Source organism: Pleurodeles waltl, chromosome 2_1 (genome assembly GCF_031143425.1).
Source record: "Pleurodeles waltl isolate 20211129_DDA chromosome 2_1, aPleWal1.hap1.20221129, whole genome shotgun sequence".
NCBI lineage: Eukaryota > Metazoa > Chordata > Amphibia > Caudata > Salamandridae > Pleurodeles > Pleurodeles waltl.
Genome location: NC_090438.1, coordinates 733,482,877 through 733,507,956, shown reverse-complemented (window position 1 = coordinate 733,507,956; position 25,080 = coordinate 733,482,877). Strand labels below are relative to the sequence as shown.

The following is a 25,080-nucleotide window of genomic DNA, read 5'->3' as shown; positions in this document are numbered from 1 at the left end:
CTTAAGATTTGTAGAGCCAGGTTCGAGTTCCGGCGGTGATTCAACCTTCTGTGATTCTGTGACATGTACTTAATTTCCCTGAGCAAAAAAATGAATGTGATCTTTTGTAATGTAAGTGGTGCTCGTGTAAAGTGCCCCAATACCTTCCAGTTGACTAGTCCCGGCTTCCCGAGCATCCTGTGATTGTGGGCACATCACTGCATCAGGAAGCTAACCTAGTAAAGGAATAAAGGGCGAGTGTTGAATAAAAAGATAAACCAGGCATGAGGGACTGTAAATGACTCATTAAACATAAAGAAAAAGGTACCTCCCACAAGAGAAGCAGTGGAAGAAATGTGCACTTGCAAGGGCTGTTTGAACATAAAGAAAAAAGTAGTTCCCACAAGAGAAGCAGTGACTAGACACAAGTACTTGGTCCAAGATCTAAGGGAGCGTTATTCACAAGAAGAGGCATGACACTTGCATGCCATGGACAAAAGGGGACAAAGGATATGAGAGCAACACTTGTGCAAGCAAATGGTAAGCTGAAGCTCACAGATTAAAAACATGTCACTTCAAGACAGCGCATGCACTGTGTAGCCAAGACCTAACAACAAACTTATTTGTAACAGTGACAATTATAAGGATTTATTGGGTGGCCCGAACACCCCTGTAAACATAGCAGACCCATTCTTGAGTTTTTTTTTTTGTTGACAGGCTCATGAGGTTCGTCCATCTAATTGCAACTTCTGCGTTCATTCGATTAGCTGTGGATTGCAATTCTTGCTTGCATATTCTACTTTGTTATGAATTCGTATGTATAAAATGAAATTTAGTCATGTTTTTATGGGTGCTCTTCTGGTCTTAATTGACTGAAATAAAGAAATATCTAATCTGATAATCAGTTTAATCAAGTGAGACCTGCATTGCTATATATACAGTTATTACCTGATGAGCATACCTGTTTTCATGTGGCACGTTTTTTTTTATTGAGATTGGTACAGTGATGAAGCTTATGGGCAATGACTAATGTATTGTTTCTTCTTTTTATTGCTGTCTTTTATGGAGGTGCCTTGTCTGGAACCGAATACAGAAATGGAAGTTCCCATCTGAATTGGGATGTGCGAGTAGCACGTAGTGCACATGTTTGTTACCATGCGAGGGAGGTAGAGCGATGGAACAGGAGTTTAAAAAGTACCCAGGTCAACATGTTAGTATCTATATCAAGAAGAAAAAGCAATTCAACCAGAGACCCAACCAACGCAGCCATCCAGCTTACAGTTGGCTGGTGTTTCATTCATGTCAGGCAGTCTGCGAAGGGAGATAAAAAACATTTTGAGGGTGATTAGTTAGGACCTAGCTGGCAGTTAAGAGCGAAGACAGTCTCTAGTAGTAGCTCCTAAATGAATGGAAAAGTGGCCAATCGTTTTGAATGGCCAGGAGATTGCTTCAAATCTGTAGATTATTTATCCTTGTAGTATATACTAATAGAAATTCAGATTGCACTGATTTTATTTTTTGGTGTACTTATTTGTGCCTTTACAAGTATTTTTGCTTGAAATGGATGACATTTTATTCTCATTTCAAAGGATATTTTACTTTTTAATTTTGCATATATTTTAAATTGTTCAAATTGGTGATGAATGTTCTATGTATTAAATTGATGATCAATTTTTATGTATCTGTTTACTTTTATGACTTTAAACCAAAATAAAGTATTCTTGATTGATTTAAGAGGAAAAAGCTATTCATCCAGAGACCCACCACAGACTGTTGCAGCCATCCAGCTTACAGCTGGCAGGTGTTTTCATTCATGTCAGGCAGTCTGCCAAGAGAGATTTTGAGGTTAGTTAGGATCTAGCTGCTTTGGGCCTGGTGGAGACAAAAATCTTCTGGATACCTGAGTAAAAATTTTTTTTGTCTCTGAACAGATACCACAACCTATGAAACTATTAAGCTTAAGTATTAATCCTGGCTGTTTCTGTCAGTGAATAGAGCATTCTCACGTTATTATACACAATGAATAAGCCTTAGTGCTTCAGCTACAAACAACTCTCTCTGATGTATACTGACATCCAACTCAACTTTAAGAAGGTTTGGGTGGTCAGACTAATTCAGATGATGACACTTGTGTCTAAAAGTCACATTGACCCCCCAAGCACAGTACCTTGTGAGAATGCATAAACAGGCTGGTGCACGGAGTTGGAGATAGAGGCGTCGCTGGATCTGTGCAGCGTCAGTTCCAGTGCTGCAGAGCAAAGGAGCGGAGGGGTAGGTGTGAGGCGTTGAGTCTTTGCTGCGAAGGTGAGGCGGCATCGGTGCAAAGCATCCAACCCTTGTACTTCCGGTGGGGTCGATATGCGATGGTCACGACATGGTGCTGCGACCTCACAGTGTCAGGGGTCATGCCACGAGGCTGCAGGCGCGTTGGTGGCACGGCACTTCAGAACTCATGAAGTCATGGACTTCAGCGAGGCTGCAGCAGCGTCGGGCCTGCGTTGTCGGAAGTGGACGTCGCACTCCAGCGCGGACCACGGCTTCAGTTGCAGGCGGCATTGCGGGATGCGGCAGGGGCATCAGTCTAGGTGTCGTCCAAAGTCAGTGCACTTGGTTTTTCTCGTTTTTTCACTAGCTTCTCCTTTCAAGGGCCCAGGGACTGGATTAGGCCCCACTTGGCACGGTAGGAGTCTCAGCAAGAGAGCCCAGGTGCAGGTTGAGGGAGTTCAGTCCAAGCCCTTCTCAAGCAGCATACACAGCAAAGTCCAGTCTTTGCCCTCTCAAAGGCAGAAGAGGCAACTGCAGGCCAACCCAGCAAAGCACACACAGCAAAGGGACAGTACTCCCCCTCCTGCTCTTCAGCTTTTCTCCTTGGCAGAGGTTCCTCTTGTTCCAGAAGTGTTCTAAAAGTCTGGTGTTTTGGGTCCACTACTTATACCCCTTTCTGCCTTTGAAGTAGGCAAACTTTAATGGAAAGTCTTTGTTGTTGGCAAGATCCTGCCTTGCGATGCCTGACCTCAGACACATACCAGGGGGTTGGAGGCGGCATTGTGTGCAGACAGGCACAGCCCTTTCAGGTGTAAGTGTCAGCTCCTTCCTCCCCACTCTAGCCAAGGAGACTCATCAGGATATGAAGACTACACCACAGCTCCATTGGTGTCACTGTCTAAAGGGCATTCACAACAGCCTAACTGTCAGTCTGACCCAGACGTGTAATACACAAGCAGGCAGAGGTACAGAATGGTTAAGCAAGAAAATCCCCACTTTCTAAAAGTGACATTTTCAAACTGACAATCTAAAAACAACTCTACTAAAAGAAGTATTTTTAAATTGTGAGCTCAGTGACCCCAAACTCCATATCTCTATCTGACCCCAATGGGAAACTGCACTTAAAAGATATTAAAAGGCAGTCCCAATGTTAACCAGTGAGAGAGATAGGCCTTGCAACAGTGAAAAACATATTTGGTGGTATTTCACTGTTAGGACATGTAAAACACATCAGTACATGTCCTACCTTTAACATACACTGCACCCTGCCCATGGGGCTACCTAAAGCGTACCCTAGGGGAGCCTTACATGTACAAAAAAAGGAAGGTTTGCACCTGGCAAGTGGGTATATTTGCCAGGTCGAACTGGCAGTTTAAAACTGCAGACACTGCAGTGGCAGGTCTGAGCCATGTTTACAGGGCTACTCATGTGGGTGGCACAATTAGTGCTCCAGGCCCACTAGTAGCATTTGATTTACAGACCCTGGGCACCTCTAGGGCACTTTACTGGAGACTTGCTAGTACATCAAATATGCCAATTAAGGAATAGCCAATTACGCATACAGTTTACACAGAGAGCACTTGCACTTTAGCACTGGTCAGCAGTGGTAAAGTGCCCAGAGTACCAAAAAACAGCAAAAACAAAGTCCAACACAGAGTCAAAACATAGGAAGCAGAAACAAAAAAGGCAGGGGAGACTACACCAAGGATGTTAGGTCTAAAATTTTCCAATTCAAAGGACCAGGATTTGAAGTTTTTCCTGACCTCAAAATTACAACTAGGAAATACCTCCAATTATGACATATTTTCCACAGTTGCAGTTGGCCACTAGTAGAAACATGGTTGTGCCTGGGGGAAGATTAGGCCGTTGGTATTTGCAGAAGTGATGGACACTCATAAACTCATTGTGTTTTGGGCATTCACAATGTTTTCCAGTGGGTTTTGCCACCAATCCCTTAGCAACCCTATTATTTAAAGTAAAATTTCACATGAGCCATAGAACATTCCCACAATACTTACTCTTCTTGATTGGTTGTGTACTTATGTGTCAAACATTGTGAATGTACTTAGATAGGTACTGAATTTGTATTTTTTACAATAATACTCAGATTTATGCAAACACAAGACAATAAAATATGTTGTATTTTATTATAACAAATAGTTGAGATTGGTTTATGAAAAGGTATGATTATGTAATGTTTTGTTATAAAAAGTTAAACAAATGCAGTCACAAAATGTGAACAGAGTCCATGTTCTTCAGCATAAAATAGTGATTCAATTGCAAATATCTAGTAATTTGTGATTATGTCAAACACATTTGCATGCGTCTGTTTACATATTGAATGGGTTACTAATTCAGGTAATTATAAACAATGTTATCAATAAAAGTGCAAAGATGCTGTATCTCCCAAAATAATACCCAAATCAGCACAGTGACATTAATGCACATGTACCTACCAAAAGAAATTATAATATGGCATATTGCTTATTGCATTTGTACTTTGTTTAAAGTTTACTCATTGTTCGGAAAAAAAGCTAATTTATATTCCACATAATTTCTTTCCTGCAATAATGCAATATGAAAGACCTACTACAATAAACCCCAAAGAAACTCAACATCCCAAGGAGATGAGAGATATGTGCCCCATCTAAAAATTAAATTAATTATAAATGGAGAAGCCTAATTGCAAATCCTAATAAAATATGCACAGCAATTAACATTTACTTCCATCGGTGATAATATAATCTAAAGTCACACCGAAATCAAGTTGTAAATCAGAGGGAACTGTACAGAATTATGAAAATTACAGATGACATTGGGGGTTTCTTCATTTATGAATTAGTTTGTGCTGCTTTCAGTCAGTCAATTAAATATGTATACATTCTTTTTGACCTTATCAACTCACAGAATTTGGACAGTTCAAAAGCATAGACAGAGTTCTGAGTCATTCAAGTTGTATTTTTTAATTTTATTTTATTCTGCCCTTCAATTATAGATTGATTTACAGGCAAACGTTCCAGTCCCTTAGTTAGTTGTGTTATTTCTTACAAAATGAATCAAGTTTTAAACACAATGGTTTTAGACAAAGGGTGTAGCCATATTGTATTTATTTCAGATTTCTTTTGTGACAATAAGAAAAACAAATAACAAGGAACACTGGTTTAGAAATGAAAGCTACGTGCACCTCGTTGCAGGTATAACAAAATGAATAATTCACCCTGTGGGTTACAGATAAGAAGGTGTGCTACAACCAGTAGTAACATTGTTGTACAGGAATTTACTGTTTTCACTCTTTTGCATTTGCACATGATACTCCACCTGGCCATACACAGACTTAATCATTCAAGAGAAAGGAAGGTCACACCCATTTTTTTCTGTACCCATATTCAAAATGTTAATCTCTGATACAAAAAAGAGAAAGTGTTTAATTTTATATATTTTGAGGTTTTCACAGAGTAACGGCAGTTTTTTAAATCAAAACCTCATCATTTTACTGTGATGAAAAGAGTGGACAGAGAGATTATGCAGCAGTTTTGCAGGAATTGTCAGTTTGGACAATCGATGGACTTTATTGGTATCAGTTTAACATCTGATTACAGCACTTAACAACTGTAAGGTGACCAAATTACCTGTGAAAACGGTCTGCTAAAACATGGCACTAAGTGTGATTTATTTTGTACAGTAAACTAATATAGCAATCTGTTTGAGCTAGAAACAGATTTTGCCAACATCTATAAATGAGGCAGTAGGGATTATGGCAAAAGGGATAATTCCACAATTATGAAGCAATATAGCAACTGCATAATCCCAGTGGCCCAGATAGTATGGTTAGGAAGAGTGAAACATGATTTTGTAGGATTTTCACTTTACTGATTATTTTACATTTTAAACCAATACTGTTAACTTTCTACTTGGATGCTCCTTTTTTTCTTGGATGCTCCCACCTAAGGACAAGAACGATGGTAGCATTTTTCTTAAACAATGTGCAAAACGTTTTAAGGATATCGTAAGTAAATGCTTTAAAACATGTAAATGTTTGAGGGCCATACAAGTAGGCACGTTAGTAGCAATAGATCGCAGTATATTTATAATATTACTGTTTCAAGAATCAAAATACAAAAGTATTAAACAAAAAAGCACTTCAGGAAATTTGTCCATCCTGGATCTCCAAATCAATTTCACCATAGACATGTCGCAGGGAATCACAATCCAGGCTTGCCATTAACTTTCGTTGTCCTGATCTTTGTGGGGTGCATTTCCCCTCCCATGTTAAAGATGAGTTTGCTGCAATTTCACTGAAAATAGAGAATAACATTATAACCATTTAAAAAACATACCAGTTGCCTGTCAAACATTTTCCACATTATATGCCTGCTGGTGAAATATGTCACGTTGTTTGGGGTAGAGAAAAAATCCTGCATGTTTTTCGCCTTTCACCCCAGATGTGGAATTTAAAGTGTTGCTCGTTTCACTTTTCTGGTAAGTGAAAATGATTCTGACCTTCACTCCCTGCTAGATCCAGTAAAGATCTAAAGCCAAGGATGTGACTGTTTGCTTCCAGTTGTTAGTAGTGACAAATTATTATTAATTGGTGGCTGCATGTGGCTTTTTTCACGGAATCTCAACTACAATTAAACCTTTGTTCATATTCTTGGTTCCATATAGATGACTTTAAAAATGGGCATGCAATGGAAGTGGTTTTCACAAATGTTTCCAAAAACCCACTTCACAAAGCACAGAGATGTATTTCAACAGTATTCCTCTTATGTTTGAAGAAATACTCTGACTTTTTAGATTATTTAAACGATCCCAGGAGTGTGTGCGTAAATATAGACTACAACGTTGTTCAACTGCTCACACAGGTAACATTGACTCATGTAGAATTTTAACCTGGAGGAAAATTCTGCAGAAGTGCGCATTTACATTTTCTGTTCTTATATTAGGAAATAATGATCCATTCGAGAAACCTGTATGTCAACAGACCATTGAATCTGAAGCTATGTATTGCATTATGGTCTGAAAGAGTCACTATAGCAGCCAGTATCATCTGGTGAGAGAGATACAAACCTCTGGGCTGAGCCGAGATGTGATCAACCCAATTTCAACGATTGATGAAAAAACGTGGTCTAAAAAATCCAGCATCTGAAGGAAGATTACTAAAAGCCCAATTGACATAATATGAATGTGGAAGGTCTTTTTTGGCAACTGCACTACCTACCCAGAGGTAAAAACAGAAACAGAAGCAGGCAGATTCGTTGATGAGTTTAAAGGTAGGTAGTTCAAAGGTATATAAGGACTGGAAACTTCACTTAGTATTGGGTTACATACATTGACTTCGTGGTGCTAATTTGAATGCAGGTGCTCATTAGCTATGTTACATATTGCATACGTGTGTTATATTGTCCAATTTGTTTCGGTTTTATGGCAGTCGGTGATATTTTACGCTAGCAAGATCAGACTTTGAATTTTGTATGTGTAGGAGAAATATTAGCACTGGCATTTCTTATCTCAAAACACCACTGGCCACGGGAAAATGGAATGAAGCAAAACACAACATTATTGTAAGTAACACAAACCTAAATAACAATTTTCAGAAAATTAGAGATACTCCGAAAAGTTAGTAATTCAACCTTTTCTTTGACCCTGAGAAAATGTAAAGAGTCACTGAGGCTGGGAAAATGATAAGGCTCTTTCAACAGTGAGAGCAAGTGTCATATTTTCATCACTTGCTTCCCTGATCCTGCTGGGACAGATGCGAAGGTAACGTGCTATGCGATCTTCCTAGCACAGCACCAGTCTGACAAAGTTATGAAAGATGCTTGTGAAGGAGGGAAAAATGGGGAACTAGAAAGAGGGCACGTGACCGAATAATCAGGTTTTGGGACGAACAGACACATGGGGAAAAGCCGAAATGCTTAACATGGGGAAAAGGCAAATCAGTTAAAAAAATAATCCTCCAAATTGAATAAAATTGCAATCATCCCTTTGCCAAGTAGTAAACATGGTGATGAATGGCTCTGCGTAATGTGCTGAGCCATCAGCAGGCAGCAGTCATCTGTCATCTTCACAGCTCAGACGCAAATGGGATTATTATTTAAATAAACTGCACCTAGCGTGTCTTCGGCGCACATTTACCCTGCAGCCTTTATCAGCACAAGGGGATATCACGGGAGAACCCAAGCGACAAAATCAATAAGCTTCCACTTTAAATAAATTGAGACTTAACAAGAAAGACTGGCGCTACCACACAAAGTGTGAAACCATCAACTACTGCAGATGTGTCAGTGAGAGGGAAGTCCACCACTCAGCGTCAGAATATCGTATACAGGAATATCGTCTGTGTTATATCATCAATATCTTTTTAAAAACATATCGGCCCTTTCGGTGTCGATTCTCCTATTAAGTACAATGGAGTGATATTTTTGAAAAGCATACTTACGACTCGTATCTATATCAGACAATATTCTGATAGCACTATACGTTTATGCTTCCTTAAAGGTGTGCAGAATTAGAATATGGGCTTTTTCTCCATTTGCATTTCACAGGGTATCCATATTCATTTTTACCTCTCCCCTGAATAGACTAATAATGAAAAGGTAACCGGTTGTTTTATTTCTTGTAATACATTTTTAAATGGATGAAGTGTGGACATTCCAACCCGACCAGGACATTAGGTCGATGTGAAATAGTCCTTAAAACGTCAAATCCATGGATGATGGATCATATGAGGCAGAATTAATTAAAAGCAATGCCTTATGAAACAATCATACATTGGCAGAGGACTAATACGGCTCGTGTCGTGTACCACTTCTCCAATATTCCAATGTTTGTTTTTCTGTTTTTCGGTTAAGTTTAGAACACTCTATCCCCAGTAGGTGAAATGTTCTATAGCATCATAATTTCTCTGCCTCGGGCCACATCAGTCGTTTAAGACACTCTTCCTTGTTTTATGCCTTTGCCCAGTGCTTTATTGGAGCCGGTGGTTTCCGGTGCTGGGCACTATCACCTGTGTTTGAGGGCCGACACTTCTTTTTCTGCATCAAACAATTATTGCGAGCAAAAGACACTAATTGGAAAGACGGAGGAAGAGAAAAACGAAAAAACGTCACAAAGAGAGAAAGCAGAAAAGTGTAAGAGTGAGCTGAAGGGGCAGGGAGTGTTTTTAAATGGATTAAAGAGGCACGAGATGGCTTTAGAATTACGCTGCCTCCGTATTATCTGCTCGCACATTTAAATGCAGCAGCCGTGTTTCTGAGGAGAGCTTTGGACACCGCCACGTTTTTTGTTACAAATTAAGCATTGCCTTTGCCTCTTGCTTAGATCTTTATCTCGAGTAGAGGGCTTTAAATGGCCTGTATCTCAGCAGTGAGCTATAATCATGAATTTTAAGGGTGACTATAAAGAATCCTGTACATTCAGATTTAGGTCACCGAAACGAGTGTTCATTTAAGGGTTTTCTGTGCACAGTTTGTCTTTTTTGGTAATAGAGCTACTAGACATTTCTTTTTTGTCTGCTTCATGAGGGCTATAGATGGAGGAATGGAATTAGATGACCAGTAGGTTTTCATGTGTGGAACCAGTAAACATCTGGAATAAATGCCAGAAGTGGACAGGGACTGACATCATAAAGTGGAAAAGGGCAGGAGATGGATAAAAGGTGATGAGTAGTCAAGAAGGAAGAAGCAGCCAGGAAGGGAAAGAGGCATCTAAGAGGTTACAAAACGGAGAGTTTACAAGTGGGTCCCACGTGAAAAGAAAGGAAGGAAAGCATTGGTTTGGACATAAGGAGACTGAGGTGTACAAATTGTTCCATTCCCTGCCATTTCTTAATCAAATGCGATTATTGTGTGTGCTGATGTAGGGAAATGTGTGTTTTGACCACTGACTTCGTGTTGCACCACTTTGCACCTGGCTTAGCGGTCTAGTGGTCACCAGTTACAGACTCCATTTTGTATTCAGCTTAGCTTTAGCTTAATTCTGCCTATTGCCTTTATCTTAGCATTAGACACTGCCATGTTAAAAGCTGCAAGTGATTTTCCATGTTGTACAATGTGCATTCTGTCTTGTTTTCATACTTTTTCCCACCAAGGGCTTTGGCTGATAAGCATTTACTCAGACGGCAGGGAACAACCTTGTTTTGGATTATCACTTTGGGATTGTGGCCACATCCCAATGTGTTATCTTCAAAGTTTACCTAAACTAGCCTGCATGTTTGAATACTTCTGGTGCAGCAGGAGGGGTTTTTCCAGAAAGCTCCTTCCTCCTTTTTTTAAGATTAAAAGAGACCCAGGTCGACAGTAGAAGATTCAGAGACCTCAATCAAGATTCAGACGTCGATATACATTTCCTGTGAGGGTAGAGTTCTCTGTTTCTCGCAGTCTAACGGGGTCATCGGCTTGCTGGCTGGAAAAAGATGAAGCACCAGACAGGCTCTACGGTGATGCATTTTTAATTCATTATTTGCGTTGCATTATAATATAGATACATATATTTGCTGTGTATATTGCAGAGGAGAATCATTCGTGTATGTTTTCATTTCATTGCTGTGACCATTTTTAAACATGTGCTTTCAACATGCGAATTTCCTATTAGGAACCTTGCGTAGTGAAATAATAAATGTCTCCCTTGGACTAAGAAGCCCATTCCAGAGATTTTTGTCAGTGCATGAGTGTTTCAGCTCTGTCATTAGTGAAAAGCAAAACAGCTGGTTAACCCTGCAGAAATCAGATTTTTTACTTTAGGAAGAAGAAGTTCTAATGAAAGGTGGCAACCTGTGTGAGAGTTTTCCAAAGATGGAAGAGGAGCAACAAAACAGACTTATGACATTTCCAGTTGAGATTTATTTCTCAGTTCAATGACATTCAACTTCCCCTATGTCGTCTGCCGAGCCAGCCTTGGTTTCTCATTCATATTGCATTTACTACCTGATTATGATATAATTATTGCACACCTTGTGCCCAGAGCATGGCCACATACTTAGAAACTTAGAGCCAGATCTATAATTGGGCAGCAATGTAAAATCCTATTTCTGGAAGAAATGCAAAATTCCTAAGAATGTGCACTGGAATAAATTGCGCAGGGTCGGTCTCTCTTTTGGGGCAAAAGGGCATTGACCTCTGCATTTTTAACATTATGTGTTAAATTAAATGTTTTTACTAGCCGCAGTGCTCTTATTTTAGTCACAGGCTGGGAGAGATACCTTTCATCATAGGGGTGGGGCTTGATTTACAGCAGGGACTTCAGGGAAGTGGCCTTGAAGTGAGGTGCGCATGTCATGTTGCACTGGGGCTCCTTTGTGACCAGCCTGAAATGAGCACTTGAGGCCATTTCTACCAGCACAATGCTAGCAATCCTTGAGGAGCACAACCACAGCCCCCAGTATCGTACAAGAGTATTGGGTTTGCCTGCTCCAGCCAATCCTTGCACTGATGTCATGCTGTTTACCAAAATAAACAGCAGGGGAGCAGTGTTTGGATTGGCTCAAGAGGCCGAAGGTAGACCCTGTACACTCAGGGCAGCACAAGGGTTGGCGGCAAAGCACATGGCCAATTGCTGTTTGGATTTATTTTGAAGCCATGCCGTTTTTGGTCATTTTCTTTTCCTTGCTCTCTTCCCTTCAGGCCCAGCGTCAGTGACAGCATTGAGCACAAGGGAGTTAAAGAGAGCCACAGTGTACTGCTACTTCTCAGTCCACATTAGCATATGTGCATGTTCTTGAAGCGGACTGAAGGCCCTGTCTGAGAGTCAGCTAAAGCCTGCTTGTTTTGGTGTCCTGACAGCAGCCACAGATTTTCAGGATACCAGATTTGGGGGTCATGAAAGAATAAACAACTTAGAGGGACTAGAATTGTCCTGTTCAGACAGCGTAAATGTGACCATTGTTTCATTTTTACCAGAACATATGCTTGGTTTAATTTCAACAAATACATGCCACTCTGGTATGCAATAGCTGATTGTACTTAAATCGTGCTTGTATTTAAAGGATGTACTTGCAGGACTCCGAAAGAGTTATACAGTCTTTCATCTCAAAGTCTGTAGTCTGCACATTGTTTTTTTCAAAATTATGAAAAAAAAGCATACGAAACTGAGGGCTCTGTCATATTTATGTGGGTCAAGGGGTATGTTCTTCAACAAGGCTTCACTTCATATCCTTAAAAAAAATGATTCTCTTAGCTTGGGGAGTCAACTGCTTCATAAACTAGCCTCTTTACATTGCCACAGTCGGCGTTTCATTCTGTTCGTTCTCAGCAGGTATATGTTTTGATATGTCTCTGCTATTAGGATCTCGCTGTCCCTGTCCATTTATCCATGTGGATGACCTAAGTAGGTAACCATGAAAACATATAAGCCTCATTAATTGATGCACAATTCCTCTAATTGTGAAGGGTATGGCAGTGTGAGCTGCCAAATTAATGGGGCAAGGCCACTAACTAATCAAGACCAAAGGATGTTTGTCCATAGATCTGCAACCCATCCGGCTCATGGAACTGAGACCCACGGGATGTCTTGAGGAAGTTGTATTTGTTAACGCTGTGCTGTGATGAGCAATCCTCATTTTCAAAGGGCATACATTTTAAAAAGCAGTCGCAGCTGGTTTCGGGGCAAAGTGGCGGGGACAAAACAAAAACACACAAAAAATAACTTACCTGGTGCATCACTGCTCTTCAGGCTCCACCACAGGCACAGGCTCCCAGACTGCCCTGTGGCCAATCCTAAGGCTGTTCTCATGCTGCTGGCAGCATGAGAGCAGCATCAGGATTGGCCTGTATGCCCTCAGTTTGTGCTTCCAGGCAGACTGGGAGCCTGTGCCTGCTGTCTCCAAACCGGCAACATAGCTCGGGTTGGAGACAGCTCAGCGCGTATTTCGGTTTGGCCATCCTGAGACAGTTGGCCAAACCCACATGCGCACTGACAGCAGTGCCACCACTCCTTCTCCCTGCCTGTAATCGCCAATGGCCCGCCTGCCATAAAAATAAAACTTGGGAGACGGTAAGTCCTTGACTCTCCTTGCAGGACAGTACCCTGTGCACTGCGACTCTTGCAGCTACCAAGGCCTGTTGGCTCTTCTTCCAAGAGATCTTCAGCCTCCCTGTAGCCCTTGCCTCTAGCACTCTTTCCTGCAAAGCACAGTCTCCTGCCTGGTCTCCAGCGACGTAGGACTCCTCGCCAGGTGTGCTGTGTTGGCCTCACTGCGACTCCTGTGCCTGCTGCCTGTGAGTTGCCTGTTGGGCCTGCATCCTCACCTTCTGACTCTCCTCACTGCTGAGTGTCACCTGTAACTTCCCTACTTGGGTTGAGTGCCTCCGGGTCTTTCTGGTCCCCAGAAGTTCTGCAATTCTTCTTTTGCAACTCTTGCCTTTACCAAGGTTTGTTGGTGGTTTTTCCACACCACTGACTGGCTGCAACTCTTTTTCTGAGGTTGGACATCGACTGCATCACTCCTGGAACTCTTCTCATGCTTCTGTGCTGTATAGCCGACTCCTGGTCTTCACTGTTGACTTGGTCCTGCATCTCTAGAAGGGTGGGTAGTGGCTCCTGCCCCAACTGGACACTCCAACTGGAACTGGACTTGGTCCCCTTTATTTGCACACCCTCTTCTGTCAGGATCCATCTTTTGTTTCTCCCAGTCTTGCTTGGGTCTTGCACAGTCCTTTTACAGAGTTTACCTGTGGGTTTGGGGGGAAAGCCAGGTACTAACCTCTTCACTCCTGGTCGCTAGGGGGCACTCTGGTACTGACATTTTGGGGTTCCTAGTTCCTCCAGCTCCCCTCTACAGATTCCATTTCCTTGGGTGGGGGACTGACTTTTGCATTCCACTTACTTAGTATATGGTTTGGTCTCCCCCTAGAGTCTCAATTTTTTTCTGATATTTCACGCTTCTCTATTGCTTACTATGCCAATTCCTGAATTCTAATGTGTATATAATAGTGTGTTTACTCACCTTCTAGTGGAGTATTGCCTATACAGTGTTTTAGTATTAGTGTTACCTAGTACCTTTATTTTTGTATCACTGTGTGGGTCTTTCGTGTGTGTAAGTGCTGTGTGACTATAGTGGTATTGCATATGCTTTGCATGTCTCCTGTTTTTTAAATGTATTACTGCTCCCTGGTGGTTTCTGCTGTAAATGTACATGATATTAAGAGCCGGGTCATCGCAGTGAATGAGATCTGTTGTAACTAATTGCTTTGCCCTGTGCCCACTGCAGTAGGTGTGTATAATGCAAGAGACAGCCTAGTGGCTTAAAGTCTGTCCCACAGCACTTCTTGGCACATCAGATATGATTTAACTTATTCCCTGGTAGCCTCTGCAGCTAATGAACATGATGATGTGAGAGCCAGCCTGGTCACCAGCATCGTCCCATATCTTCTCACCTTCTTTCCAGTGTGCAGTACTGTTCTCCAAAATCAGGCACCTCTCAGAATTCTTCAACAATCATAGCCAAAATCTCCACAAAGCACTAAAAGTCCTACACAGCAGGCCAGTAACTTGCATAAAAGGCTAATCAAGTATGCAGCTGGCAGATGCGGGATACATATATCAGAAAGGTTTAAACATAGTCAAGCTTCGTTGCTAGATGTATACATCGGAGGGGTGCAACCGTGCACAGTGACCACCATAATTTCTTATTGACTCAATTCATATCAAGTAAAAGGCAGGAGAAAATTAATATGGCTCTGAAGGAAAAAGGGTAAATGATATGCACAGTAGAGGTGGGTGGAAGTGGTGGAGTTATGTTTCATGGAATTACCCCTCAGTGCCCTTATAAGTATTTTATGCTCCACCAATTTCAAATGTCACCAGCCACCACTGAATTTGCACCAGATTATTGTCTTTGGTTTTCCCATTTCCGATGATTTGCTATTACCACATATTTTGAAAAGAAGCCCTTTATTGACCCATCATAAATGTAAAGGACCATGGAGCAGTTTTACTGTTATGTTTAATGAATGAACTTTGGTTTTAGTACCATGCACTTGGTCACACAGAGTTCTCTAAAGCCCGGCATGCAGCACTCCAACCCACTAGGTCAGCTAAGGCCCTCAATACAGAATCACCAACCAGGACCATCCATCTGACAATCTAGAGATTTCAACCAGTTTTTGGGGCTGTCTGTGGCAACAGTGCACCTACCTGTTGGGAGCATGCAATTTTGGTACAGTTGTGACCCAGTTGGCCCACCTTGTTGATGCAGCCCAAAGCTGGGGCTTGTTGGAAACGCAATGAAAAAACATTGCCCTGGGTGCACAGAGTGGCTTCTTACTGAGCTTCTGGAATATTTTTCTACCTTTTAACCCAGGTCCACCATACTTCAGCTTTCAGAAACCCAGCGGCCTCTCTACCACTAAATGTGATGTGGAAACCATGTGTTTGACTTGCAGGAGTCCCACTGATTAACTGCATGACTCCCGCTCAAACAAATACTAAATGACCTCCTCGGTGAGAGTTAGTGGCTGGGGCGAGGGGTGTCGACTCTGTAACAGCCATGCTGTTACTTTTATGTAATTCTTAGACGACAAATTCAAACGTTTACGCTTCTTTTGTTCTACGCATAGACTAACAAGTTAATTTACCTTGGATATAATATGTTACAATATTATTGTGATGGGTGTGCTGAAACCTCCACCACATGTCATCCTTACCTGAACATCTGTGTGCTAGTCTTCATCATACCAGGACCACCCACACGCAACATGATGTTCTCAAGATCTTTCTTAAGTGGGTTGGTGAATTCCACACGCACTGTCATTTCTTTGCCAACTACTTTCTGTCCTTGAACCTAAACCAGAGTAAGGAATTTGGAAAGTAGAAAGGAACAACAATTAAAAATAGTTAACAATTAGAAATGTTTACCTACTTTTCATTTTTCAAGTGGACTTCAAAGGAAGTTTGTGTTTAGTTTATTAGCTGTTCTGGAATCTTACCATCTGGAGAAAAGGTGTTTTATTTTTGTAGTTTTCAGGGGATTTTGTTTTGTTTACATGATTTCCCCTACTGATTTCTTTACTCAGCATGAATGCGTCTTGTCATCGAATTGCAGAGTGATTTTTTTTTTAAATAAAACTACATATCTTAAAATTACATAAATTCAAATGCAACAGGGTTATTTCAAAGCTCTTCGCTCACTTTTTGGCAGTGCTATTTCATTGGCAATTGTGACAAATGTATGAAAGTATTCATTCATCCCTCGACCGTGAATTTCACTTGTAGAATATATGTGCAAGACGGTATTTTGCATGTCATTAACATTTGATGGGAGAACTGGTTCACACGTCTTTGCTTTTTGTTTAACACACAAGAAAGTTACATTGTACTGGTAAAGTCAGTGCAAGGAGAACTGCGTTCTTTCCTTTGTCTCATGACTCATTAATAAACAAAAGCAGATAATTAGTAGATTACAGCTTCTCCTTCCTTACATATGAAAAACATGAGGTTTTATGGCAACTTTTCTGTGGATTGCTTCCATTGATCATGCTGTATTCGAAGTCATAACTCCTAGCCATACACACTTATAACTAAATATTGGGCAAAACCATAATTTCGGATTTTATATATGTCTTTTCTGCTAAGGTGAGCAATGACATTGCTGTGTTTGCCAGCAACAAGTTGCTTGAGAATTAAACATAAAGATGAGCTTGCTTCCCCCTTTGGAGTAAGTCCGAAAGGAAATGGCTCCCATGACACATTGCATCATATTATTATTTGTGTAAGAGACAATGCTATATATTGCAGTTAGTCTGAAACTGGCTAGAGTTAGAGGAATGCTGCGATGGGGTCGAATTCGACACAGAGGACTTGATTGAGTCAGGCTCCAGAGGCTTCGTCTGGGCATGAATGGTGGAAGCTACTCAGTTAGAAATAGGAAATTATCAGCATTTCATGAATTTCAAGAAAAATGTGTAAAGATGTCTGATTGTCCATTCATGTTTTTTTTCTCCAAGTATCTCCAATTGCATGTTCGATGTACCAGGAACTTATAAGTGTCTCAAGGCAATGCGCTATGGAATGATATTTAAAGCTCGGACATCTTGTAAGGGTATGTAAGTCATGGCCTTTGCTTTATCCTTGCGTACCATAACACAAAGGCTTCAGTATGGTTTTCAAAGTAACACAAGGGGCAATTTACTCTGTCTTGCGTGACTTTGTAGAGAAATGCAACGTAAAACTGGGGCTTGCACTGAGTTGGGTTACATTTCATAGCAGGTTGGAGCATGGATGTTCCAGTGCATCAAGCCGTGGAATCTGATGCAATACCAGATTTATTTAAATCGGTATACCTGGGATTGCACCAAAAAATGGTACATCATGGGACGATGGGGTAACGAGGAGAAAATTCCTTAATTCTCCTTGTTACTTCCTCTTTCGGTGAAGAATCCTACATCACACACAGAAAGAGGAAATTCCTTCTTACGATTGTTTTTGTGCAGGAAGTTATCTCTTCCTGCATAAAAACATTACTGGCCGTAATGCAGGCAGCAATTGTGCCTGTGTTGGCAGTAGATACTCTGAAGTGCACCATCTCAGATAGATATCTTAGTACATATGGCACTATTCAGCTCGCTCCCATTCCTACAACTCAACCTAGCAACTTTTACTGCTGCCTTGCATTACATGATGCTTTAGTGAATATGCTTGCAGTTTATGATGCATTGAAAGCACTTCTCTAATATGGTTGAGAAGAGCTTCAAGAAAAATTGAAGGGAAGTATAGAACTAGAGATTACACCTCATAACTGGAAACTCAGAGCTATACTACCACTATAACCTTCACACAGTCGATCTGCTATTTTTGTTTTTTAAACTGTACTGCACTCAGAAGGAATTACCAAAACAATATTCAGATCATTACCCTCACCGCACCCAGTACCAGAATGAAACAAGCATTTGGGAGTTGTTAGGAGCTACGTGTTTTTAGGTTGCTGTCTCAGGCGTTAAGGAATGGTCTACTTTTAAATTTTAGTACAAGACCGGAGGCTCATATTATGCAGTCTTTTCTTGCTTTAATTTTAACAGCAGCCAAGTAGAAACTACAATTCCCAGTGAAAAAGCAAACTACAAAAGTGACATCATAAAGGAACAACCAATAGGATATCGAACACCAGTATTAATATCTTAACTGCGAGCAACAAGCCCTCTTTTCTTGCTGCTCGCAGTCAAGATAAGTATCACCATGTTTTCCTCACTCCATAATATTGTTTAAGTACACTTATAATTATTTATATTGAATAATAATGTTTAGTTTTTTAATGTGTTTATGCCGCTTTGTACGCGCGTGTTACTCTCGTTCAGCAGCGCGTCTTTCAACGGTCATTTTCGGCCGTTGTTGACGCGCACGCGCAAGCGCGTACGCATTTGTCTCTTGATTCCCCACCTGAATAACGCCTCCGTTTAGCCCTCGCCTTAGACTTCATTTCGAGCGTATTTTCGCTCATTTTTTCTTCAGTCGGGCTCCAGATTTCAGTCAGCACGCAGCTCTATCCTCGAGACTCTTCTCCTTCAAAGAGATTGTTGTCTTTGGGAACCGCCCCAAATTCTGGGCTCCTGCTCCTCTTTAGTCACTCCTTCTCTCCTCTCCTCACAGTTTTAACCCCTGGTTAACCGGATAGTTTTCACTACAGATATTTTTTTTTTGCCTAATCTTCAATATATTTTTATTTTCTGACACATATATTTATTATTATTGCCTTTTTGATTACAATGACCGAGGAAGAAGATTCCCAAGTTTTTCAAGAAAATGTGAAATCTTTTATCAAAGATTCAGTTCAGCAAGCAGTTGCTGTTTCTATGTCTGACATAACTAAGAATTTGGAAGCCTCCTTTTCTAAAATTATGTCCACTTCCAAAGTGCCTTCTAACAAAGGCAAGAAACGTGCGGCTATCCTCCCAGTGCCTTCAAAAGGCGTTTCTTCTGGTCCTTCCACCCGAGAGGTGTTTAACTCGGGTTCCTCTCTTTCTCCAATTCATATTACACAGTTGAGAGACACTGATGATGAGGATGATGGCTCCCCTAGTCATACTGATGATATGGACGGATCTTTGGATCCTTTTTCGTCTGGGCCTCTGGAGAAAAGACGTAAAATTTCTCCTGGTGACGGTGGTGACGTTCACCCTGTGTCTCATATTTTGGTGGACCATTCTGGTGAGCCCATGTTTGACCCTTCCCTAATGGTTCATCCAAATTCAAAAGAGTGGTACCCATCTGACCATGTTGCTGGCTATGTATCCTTCTTTTTACGCCACCTTCTTTATAAAGCTACCCGAAATAAACTTAAATCAGAATGTCCTCGCCCCTCGTTACCTGATAACATTTCTTCTACCCCGGTTATTGATCCCAATATGCTCATGTTTTTTACCAAATTTGGCAAGGATCCCAAGAAAGGTGTCGATAGAGCCTGGTCAGGTTGTCAAGACAAGCTTCTGGATTTGGTGGGTCCTCTCACCAGGATTTTTGATTTGGCAGAGGAGTCTAAAATGGACAACATTTATGATAGACCCTGAGGTTCTCTCGAACTGGGCGCAACGCGCTATTTGTATGTTGGGCAATGCCAATACTCAACTGTCCATTGAAAGGAGGAAAAGTCTCCTGTTGCAAATTTATCCCAAACTGGCTTCTTTAGCCTCCAAGGATGATGGTCCGTCAGCTAAGGGCCAATTATTTGGGGATTCTTTTATCAAGGAGCTTGGCAAATACGTGTCCACCTTTGCATCCCTTGACAAAGCTCAGCTTTCCACGAAAAAAAATATTTTCTCATCTCGGGTTTTTGCCAGGGCCGGCAAAGGCAGGAGTCGCTTTGCCGGCCGCTCCATCAGAGGCCAATATACGAACAGAGACTCCTACAATCAGCATTCCCAGCTTGAGACCTACACAGGATACAAGCCAAGATTCTACCCCCGTCGCTCAAGAGGCTATCGTCACAGGGGCTACGCCATCAAAGGAGATCAAACCTCCGGTAAGTGTTTCCAGTTCTGGCCTTCCTCCAGTAGGAGGCAGACTGGCTCTATTTCTAAATTCATGGCTTTCTCTCACTTCAGATCCCTGGGTAATTCAATCCGTTCAAGGTTACCTATTAGAGTTTTACCAAACCCCACTTCAATCCCGTTTTCCTCTTCCCCTTGTTTTTTCCCAAGATCAAACCGATCTTCTGCACGACAAAATCCAGTCTCTCCTCGCCAAGCATGCTATAGAGCCTGTCCTGTTCGACCCTTCAGGTTTCCTCAGCACCATTTTCCTCGTCCAGAAGAAAAATCAGAAATTTCGTTCCGTCTTAAACCTAAAGACTTTCAACAACTTTGTGGTTTACCGACATTTCAAGATGGAAACTATCCTCCATCTCAGAGACATTCTGCTTCAGAACAATTGGTTGGTCAGATTAGACCTTCAAAATGCCTACCTGTCGGTGCCAATTCATCACTCACACAGGAAATTCCTTCAATTCCAGTGGCAAAGCTCTTTTTATCAGTTCAGAGTTCTTCCTTTCGGTCTTTCTTCCGCTCCTTGGTGTTTCACCAAAATTCTCAAGCCCGTCGCGGCCTTTCTCCGCGCTCAAGGTGTTCGTCTGATTCTTTACTTAGACAATTTCCTTTTGATGGCACAAGACAAACGTCTTCTTCTCGACCATCTTCAATTTTGTCAGAACCTTCTTCTCAGCTTGGGTTTCCTCATCAACTTTCAGAAGTCGGTTCTAATTCCAACTCAGAATTTGGAATTTCTCGGTTTTCTCATAAACACTACTCAGTCGGTGCTTCAGCTTCCTCAACACAAGGTATCCCTAATCAAAAAAAGAAATTTGTCAATCCTTATCCCTTCCTCACATCTCCCTCAGAACTCTAGCTCGTCTAGTAGGGCTTCTGTCTTCTTCTATTCAAGCCATCTTCCCAGGTCCTTTACATTATTGCGCCCTTCAACGGCTCAAGATCTGCCATCTTCACAAGGGCCTCGCTTATTCAGACCCTTTGGTTCTAGATTCCGAATCCAAGGAAGAGCTTCTACGGTGGTTGACTCATCTAGACGCCTGGAATGGCAGAACTATCTTCTCTGCCGCCCCAGATCTTGTATTAGAATCCGATGCAAGTCGGACCGGTTGGGGCGCAAGATGTGGTCAGTTCTCGACTGGAGGTGCATGGTCTCTGAAGGAGTCCTTCTTGCACATAAACAGTTTAGAGATGCTTGCAGGTTCCTTTGCCATCCGCACTTTTACAAAGGACAGAGTAAGTTTCACTATCCTTGTAAGGATGGACAATTTGTCCGCGGTCAGGTATATCAACCATCTAAGCGGTACCAAGTCCAAGATTCTCTCCACTCTGGCGAAACATCTTTGGGAGTATTGTCTTCCTCGTCGAATCTCAGTCAAGGCAGTGTTTCTGCCAGGCAGGCTAAATACGGTAGCAGACTGGTATTCCAGACATCTTCACGACTCCAGCGATTGGCAATTGCACCCTTCAGTATTCAATCATCTTACTTCCATCTTTGGCGAAATGTCCATAGACCTTTTTGCTTCTCGCCTCAACTCTCACCTTCCTTCCTATTTCAGTTGGAGGCCAGATCCACAGGCTCTTGCCACGGATGCTTTCCTTCAGACTAGGCCGTCATCCCTTCTTTGCACTTTTCCTCCCTTCCTGCTCATTCCTCGAGTCCTTGCACAAGCACGCAGGCAACGGTCCACTCTAGTTCTCATAACTCCTTTCTGGCAGGCTCAACCTTGGTATCCAACTTTATTGGAGTTGGCAATCGATCGACCCGTCTGGCTTCCTCACTTCCCCAACCTCCTCTAAGATCCCCAAGGCCAACAACATCATTTGATTCTCAGCAATTCCTTGTTCCTCATAGCTTGGAGGATTTCGGGTTGTCCTGGAGAACCCCAGGAATTTGGGAGGATGCTGCTAAACTCATCCAACAGGCTAGGGCCCCTGGTACCTCCAAAGCCTATAAATCCGTATGGGCCCTTTGGAGCAGCTGGTGTATGGACAGGAATTCAGATCCCTTTTCAGCTGATGTATTGTTAGTTGTAAATTTCCTTGCTTCTTTAGCCTCCCAAGGTAAGGCCTATCGCACTATTAATACTTACAGATCTGCCATCTCTGCTGAACACCAATCGGTGAACATCCTCTCATCTGCCAACTGTTAAAGGGAGTAAGATGTGTTTTTCCTCCATATCCTAAGTATAATGTTATGTGGGACGTTAATTTGGTATTAACATTTCTTACCACTTGGCCAGGTAATGATTTACTCTCTCTCAAACAGCTTTCTGCTAAATTGACCATGCTTTTGTGTCTAGTCTCTCTCAAACGTGTTTCAGATGTTAAGGCATTAGATGTTACTTCCTTTTTCTTCTCTCCACTTGGTGTTTCTTTTCAGATCAAGAGACGTACGAGCTTGTGTCAATTATCCGTTTTTTCCCTCTCAACCCAAATTGTGTTTTGGAAATTGTTTGAAAAGCTATGTGACTCATACTGCAGATTTGAGATCATCCTCTGCCTCCCAATTACTTATTTCCTTTCAGAAACCCCACAACCCTGTTTCTTTTCCTACTCTGGCTCGCTGGGTCAAATGGACCATGTCCCTAGCTGGCATGGATGTAGAGTTTTTCAGTGCCCATTCTGCTAGAGGGGCTCTGGCCTCTCGCGCTTTCTGGGCAGGATCCTCTTTACAGGATATTCTCAAGTCTGCAGATTGGTATAATGAAAGTTCTCTTAGAACTTTTTATTGTAAGCCAATTTCTCATGTTTCAGATTCAGTTATTGCTATGCTTTGAACATGCATAATATGAGCCTCCGGTCTTGTAATAAAATTGAGATTTTCCTAGCCTTGGTGTCTGAAAGGCTAGATTTTATTAAAGACACGGAGGCGAGTATTATCCCGCCACTGTTTCTAACCCGCCCTGTATCTTTATTTCAGTGCCAACTCCCTCTTCCAGCGTTGGCTCTTCATGATTTACATGGACAACTTTTACCAGCATTGGATTCTGCCATCCGCGTACACTCTTCCCAGACATCGCTCTACACTCGCCATCTTCGGGATTGTTTCATGGACATTGTGACATTGGTTTCTATTTTTTATGTCATTTTGTTTGTTACTTCTCCTCTTTAGTTTCGCATCAAGAAAAGAGGGCTTATTGCTCGCAGTTAAGATATTAGTACTGGTGTTCGATATCCTATTGGTTGTTCCTTTATGATGTCACTTTTCTAGTTTGTTTTTTCATTGGGAACTGTAGTTTCTACTTGGCTGCTGTTAAAATTAAAGCAAGAAAAGACTGCATAATACTCACCTCCGAGTCTTTAATAAAATCTAGCCTTTCAGACACCAAGGCTAGGAAAATCTCAATTCTACAGCAGGTTTGGTACAATATGACCAAAGGAAGTTTAGTTTTAGTCATGTTGTCATGGGCATAGTTATAGCAAGATCTCTGATTGCCAGACTCTGGTGATCCAAGACAATATCTGTAATGACAGTATGGTCCGGTATACCTCAGGTTTGAATCTCAATAAATCCAGTGCTTTTGGTGTTGTTAGTGTATGCCAATTCAGGACCTTGATTGACACCAAATTGTTAGAAAACAAAAGAAGCTATTGGTTCATATTTAGAAGAAATCACATGCCATCATCTTCAGATACACCAGATTCAGATGATCCATAATTATACAGAAACATTGTTCTGTATCTTCCAAATACTGTTGCCATTATTTGCTGTCGGCCTCAACAGCCAATATGGTAACACAAAATACTTTATAACTGCACTCTGAAAGATGCAGCCACTTTGTAAATATTTAAATGTTGGAGCATGATTCCATTCATAATTATATCAAGGGGTATCAAATGCAATACAGTTCACAATGTAATACCCATGTGACCAGCCTCCAAATAAGTACTTCTTAACAAATTTAGGCCCATATTTATACTTTTTTTAGCGCCACATTTGCGTCATTTTTTGACGCAAAAACAGTGCAAACTTACAAAATACAATTGTATTTTGTAAGTTTGCGCCGTTTTTGCGTCAAAAAGCGGCGCAAATGCGGCGCTAAAAAATTATAAATATGGGCCCTTGTTACTGTAGAATAGCTTCTGAGCAGCAGGCTTGTCATAATTTCTGAAATGCGCCTTCTTCTGTCTCACTACAAACACATGTCATTCTTTCCTAGTTAATCGGTTTAAGCAAGAAATCTACTGAAATGATTTGCAACACATCTTCAGTTAAAACAGCAAAAATTCAAAGGAGCTGTGAATCTTCCTTTCATTTTTAGCTCAGGACTCTTATTCCAGCACTCCAAGTTACTCTTTATTTAGCCATTGCAAATATCCCAGGAGAATCACCAAGTTCTAAAAGGTCAAGGGCCAGTGGATGAAACACATTTAGGTATAGCATTAAGTTAATGTTCCCAAACACAATATGAAACGGCCATGTTGATTGTACTGCAGAATATACTTTTAAAATTTCAAAATGCCATCCAGATAACTAATAACAAGTACATCAAGGTTGTCTAGACTACAGAATTTGCATAATTATGAACATCTGAAGGAAATTACACAACTGAAAACACATATCCTTACATCCATAATGTCCCCAAAACAATGTTAATTGATGAATTCTGTTATCAACGTAACATTTCACCAATTAAATGTAATGTTTAATAATTCTTACTTATTTAATTCTTGTTCGCCCAAAATTGGTTTCAACTCTACAATCTTTATCTTTGAAAAAAATTGAGCCACCCTTGGTGGTGACCTAAAACATTGGAAGAGATACATCTCCATGTTTTCTTGGATATGCTGTTTTAATATTTCTTCTTCCTTCCTATTTAATGCAAATATTTTGTATTTTGCCAAAGGTGTTTCGTATAGACTT

At 41.3% G+C, this 25,080-nt stretch overlaps 1 protein-coding gene across 1 annotated transcript in view; it reads right to left on the bottom strand.

Annotated features, from left to right (window-relative positions):
• Positions 1–5,197: 5,197 nt before the first annotated feature.
• The window catches only part of F13A1 (coagulation factor XIII A chain), a 536,045-nt gene continuing 516,162 nt past the window's right edge, over positions 5,198–25,080 (bottom strand). Inside the window, exons 14-15 of the mRNA XM_069217374.1 lie at positions 15,885–16,021; positions 5,198–6,539 (exon numbers count right to left, since the gene is read on the bottom strand). Coding sequence (XP_069073475.1) covers positions 6,386–6,539; positions 15,885–16,021 — 291 coding nt within the window. The 3' untranslated portion in view covers positions 5,198–6,385. The remainder of the gene's footprint in view (positions 6,540–15,884; positions 16,022–25,080) is intronic.